The 5024-nt window shown below is 34.9% G+C and overlaps 1 protein-coding gene across 1 annotated transcript; it reads right to left on the reverse strand.

The window, feature by feature from the left end:
• Window positions 1-3546: 3546 nt before the first annotated feature.
• LOC101433470 (olfactory receptor 5K3-like) lies at window positions 3547-4494 on the reverse strand. Its single transcript, XM_012525712.1, has one exon. It carries the CDS (start codon window positions 4492-4494, stop codon window positions 3547-3549), a length of 948 nt encoding a protein of 315 aa, XP_012381166.1.
• Window positions 4495-5024: the final 530 nt, after the last annotated feature.

Below are 5024 nucleotides of genomic sequence, written 5' to 3' on the forward strand. Positions count from 1 at the left end.
GGCATTTGTGCTCTTTTACAGAAACAATGCTGTTTCATTGTTAACCCGTCAGGCCTAGTTCAAACAGGCATCAGCAAGATCTGAGAACCAGCCAACTCTGCAAGGAATTACTGCATCCGATTTAACACTACCCTGGAAACAGTGGATCCTACCACTTATACCCCCTTTCTATTTCATTTGCTTAGTCTTGCTTCTAGCCCCTTGCTTCATGAAAATGCTTACCACCTCTATAGAACATAGGCAAAAACATCTACTGCAGTTGCCTCTGAACTCCTTCTAATCACCCACAAACCTTTTAACTTCTCCTACCAGAAACTAACACCCCATTCCCACACCAGATAACTACCCCCACCACCAGCCAGAAACAGATACACCGATACACTGACCACCGTCCAGATTCCCTTTTAAAAACCTATGTAGGGAAGCGGACTTGGCCCAATGGATAGGGCATCTGCCTATCATATGGGAGGTCTGCAAGGAGTGCCATGCCATGGAGGGGTACCCCCCCCATAAGGGAACTCCACGTGAAAGGAGTGCACCCCCTAAGGAGACCTGCCCAGCATGAAAGAAAGTGCATCCTGCCCAAGAATGGTGTCGCACACACGAAGACACAACAAGATGACGCAACAAAAAGAAACACAGATTCCTGGTGCCGCTGATAAGGACAGAAGCAGTCAAAGAAGAACACACAGTGAATGAACACAAAGAACAGACAACTGGGGGGTGGTGAGAAGGGGAGAGAAATAAATAAGAAATAAATCTTAAACAAAACCAAACCTATGTATATATATGGAGTCCGGAATGTGAATACCCCTCAGCAGAAGTCAACACAGACTTTTCTGAGAAGCCATATGTCAGCTCAAAGAAAGGAAACCTTCAACAGACCAAAAACCTTCCCCCCAATCTTCCCACCCAAATCTCCCGCCACCAAGCACCGAAATGACTGACTCTCTGGCAGCTTAGGGGCAGGTGGCATTTCAAGTGCTCCCTGGGCTAAAGCTTTTTGCCAGTAAAGACTTTCTCTTGATCTTTCTTCATGCCTCCTCGACCTTTGGCAATCTCGAACCCTTTCACAAAGGGAATGACCAATAAATTTGAAAAACTTAAAAAGAAATATTTCTGTACAACACATTACATCATAAGCAAAAGTGGAAGGTAGGCAAATTTTTGAGAAGAAAAAAGTACCACAGCCAGATATAAAAGTTTGATAGCCTTTTGATGCTAAATATATAAATATGTATTTATACATATATATTTATCAATAAGGAAGTCTTAAGTTTCATCAAAGAAAGAAAAGGACACAGGTAATATTTAGAGAAAATAAAAATGATCAATAGATGTCTGAAAAAATCTATTTAAATTCACTTGTAAACAAAGACATAAACGTCATGATTAGCTTATATGTCTTTTAATAAGAAAGTATTTATTGAATGTCCCAAAGTGTCAGGCATTTGTACATACTGGTAATATAAAAATAAAATATGATGTTGTGTATATACTTAGAAAGAAAATAAGCCTTTGTTTTAATATCCAAATGTTATAATTCACTATTTGTACTTCTTTAAAATGTTTCTTATATCTAGACATCCCTGTTCCTTCATAGAGTCTCCCCCAATTTCAGCTCTAATGATCTATTATCATGTGAACTATTGCAGTTATTCTCAATGCTTCTATTTTCCCTTTTGAATCTAAGTCCAGATAGTTTTCTGAAAGATATGATTGTAGTACTCTACTGCAAGGAAAGCACCAATGTTTGGTTTTCCTAAAAAATTCAGATCATCCTGATTGGCCCTAAGATCCTTGGTAACCTGATCCAATTCCATTCTTAATTCCCACATTCACCAAAACTCTCACTCACAACTCTGCCAGCGATCTCACTCTATAAATTTATTGTTCACCTCCCTGATCCTCTGTCTCAGGTTTATATTCATTTCCATAGCATTGACTTTGCTCATGCCATTAAACCTGTTCCCTCCCCCAACATCTTTTTTTCCCCATTTTCAAGGGTAATTTATTTCTATTATTACTTTAGTACCCCATGCTAGAATGAGCCCTGTTTTCAGAACTCCAAAGCATATAATATATAAGCAATTCAACCTAGAATTGCTTGTGTTTAATCTACATTGTTTTTTTATTTATATGTGTAGTTCTAAATCCTTATTAGAATGTAAACATTTTAAGAATAACTATGACTTAAACTTTTGTGAAAAGAGCTATAAAATGGTACAGGGAAAAGCAAACTAGATTCAAATTCCAGTTCCATTCTCAGGTGAGAATGACTTGGGTAAGCTACTTAATATTTCACTCAGAAGACATGACAATGCTTAACTCATTGGTAGAAATATATGAAAGTTCTATATTAATGCCTAGAAAATAGTTGTTTCTCAGAAAGTTGTTTTTCATTTATATCTTTACATTTAAGTGATCAATAAATATTCCTTATTCAGATTTTAGAATTTGCATATTATCTGCATTATTCATGGATGGACAGCAGCTGCTGGGTTCTGTTAATGATATTAAGATAGCAATAACTTACTTTGGAATAGTGCAACCTAATGGTATTCTTAATAAGGAACAAGTATTGAGCTAGAGGAAAATAGCATTGCTTTAATTGTTGTATTCTGGAATTACATTTATACCTCATAGACAATTAATACAACAAAAGGAAAGCATTCAAATCCATAGACATTCCAATATAAGTAGCATCATTTTCAACTACAGAGTGATGAATCTCTATTTAAAAGATTCCCTTTTTCACAGAGCTTCAGAAGGAAAATGACTATGACTAAACATGAAAAAAATTCTTAAGAATACATTTCGGGACCAAGCATTGAAGAATTCACATTTAAGCATAGTATCTTAAACAAAAACAAAGTTGAAAATCAAATTCAGAAGCACAGTTTGAATCTGATAAATGGTTGCACTTAATAAATGATTAATATTTTGCAGACTTGAAATGTGCCTGTTTGTTTCAGAATAGAGATTCCATAAATTTGTCAGCAATATCACATCTATATAATGAACTCTTATTATTAATACTTGTTGAATTCGATGTATTTGTTGAAAATTGTAACTAATGACACTCTGATTCAATTTTTGATCTCAGAAGTAATCATTTATTTATTCCAGATCTTCATTATTATCTTAGATATGAGATACACGTTAGCAGAAAATCCCTCTTCTGAATTTATTTACCTTTTCATTTATTATTTGACTTAAAATCACACCAATGTATATGAGGTGCAGAGGTGCCCAAAGATGTACTTACCAAATCCAATGGATGTGTCATGATGATGGGAACGAGTGTTGTTGGGGGGGGGAGAGGGGGGGTGGGGGGGTGGGGTTGAATGGGACCTCACATATATATTTTTAATGTAATATTATTACAAAGTCAATAAAAAATAAAAAAATAAACTAAAAAAAAAATCACTACGATTTAAAAATTAAATATATTATATGCAATGTAGCATTGTATACTTTCTGTATCCCTTGACATGGAAAAACATTTTTATCAGCATAAAATCAGTTTGCTTTAGGGGATCATATTTATTTCAAAATATTATGAGACTTATTCTTCCTCAAAGTTCTTTTCAAAACATTTATTACTTCCTTATTTCTTAGACTATAAATAAAAGGGTTTAATAAAGGAATTACTACAGTATAAGAAACAGCAACTGGTATATCATTGCTTCCTTCTTTAAATGTATTTGGTCGAACATACATGAACAAAATAGAGCCATAGTATATTGACACAGAAAGAAAGTGGGATGCACAAGTCGATAAGGCTTTTCCACTTCCTCCTTTGGATTTCATTTTAAAAATAGTGAAAAGGATGTAAAGATAAGATATTAAGACTGTGGTAATAGTGAAAGTTTGAATTGACCCTGAAATGATAAGCATCACCAGTTCATTAATAAAAGGGTCCACACAAGAAAGTCGAAACAATGGAAGAACATCACAAAAAAAGTGATTGATTTCATGAGACCCACAGAAAGTTAACCTAAAAAGAAACCCTACATGAATCATAGCTTGCAGGTTTCCAGCTATGAAGGCCCCTGCAATCATCTGAATGCAAAGTTTCTTTGACATTCTGCTGTGGTATTGCAGGGGACTACATATTGCCAAATACCTATCAAAGGCCATTGCTGCCAGTAGAAAGCAGACTGTAGTTTCAGCAAAGCAGAGAAAATAAAACTGTGCAATGCATTCCTTGAAGGAAATTATTCTGTCTTCTGAAAAGAAGTTCTTTAGCACTTTAGGAGTAATGGTACAGGAACAGCAGGAATCCATAAGAGCCAGGTTGCCCAAAAAAATGTACATTGGTGTGTGAAGACGGTGATCCATAATGATCAATGCCACCAAACCAAGATTTCCCACCATTGTGATCAGATAGATGGCAAAGAACACTAAAAACAGAAGAGACTTCAATTTTGGGTTATACGTAAATCCTATGAGGATAAATTCAGTTGTCAAAGAGTGGTTATCTTCAGTCATCTCAACCCTCTCTGTTGAAAGAGAATTCATGGAGAAATAAGATTCTAATATAAGATATATCTAATTTTCTCATCATATTTCCCTTTTTACAACAGGTAGATATACTTCTTCAAGCTTTCTCTTTTGGTTTCCAAATGCAGGCATATGTAACTTTTGGGGACATATGTTTTCTAAAACTGTCAACTTTTATCACCTCAATGACTGGATTCAAGGTTCATAAAAATATGTTGGGACATCCATAGAGAATTTTTACAGAAGTAAAGATTTGCTGAATGAATTTTGGCAAGGATAGTGTTTAAACCTTGGATATTAGTATTTGGTTTTATATTCCCATATCAATGTGCTTTTTGTATTAAAGATCCTTAGAGTATACTAAGAAAGTAATTTTCAGGCATTTATTTTTCCACTAAGCAAATATTTTTCATATATTGTCCCTTAAGGGTGAATGTTAGGAAACAGAAAACAAAAGGTATGATAATTTTATACCTTAGAAAGTGAAGAAAGATCATGAAGAATGAAGAGGTAGACTG

This window comes from Dasypus novemcinctus, chromosome 4, assembly GCF_030445035.2.
Source record: "Dasypus novemcinctus isolate mDasNov1 chromosome 4, mDasNov1.1.hap2, whole genome shotgun sequence".
Classification (NCBI taxonomy): Eukaryota; Metazoa; Chordata; class Mammalia; order Cingulata; family Dasypodidae; genus Dasypus; species Dasypus novemcinctus.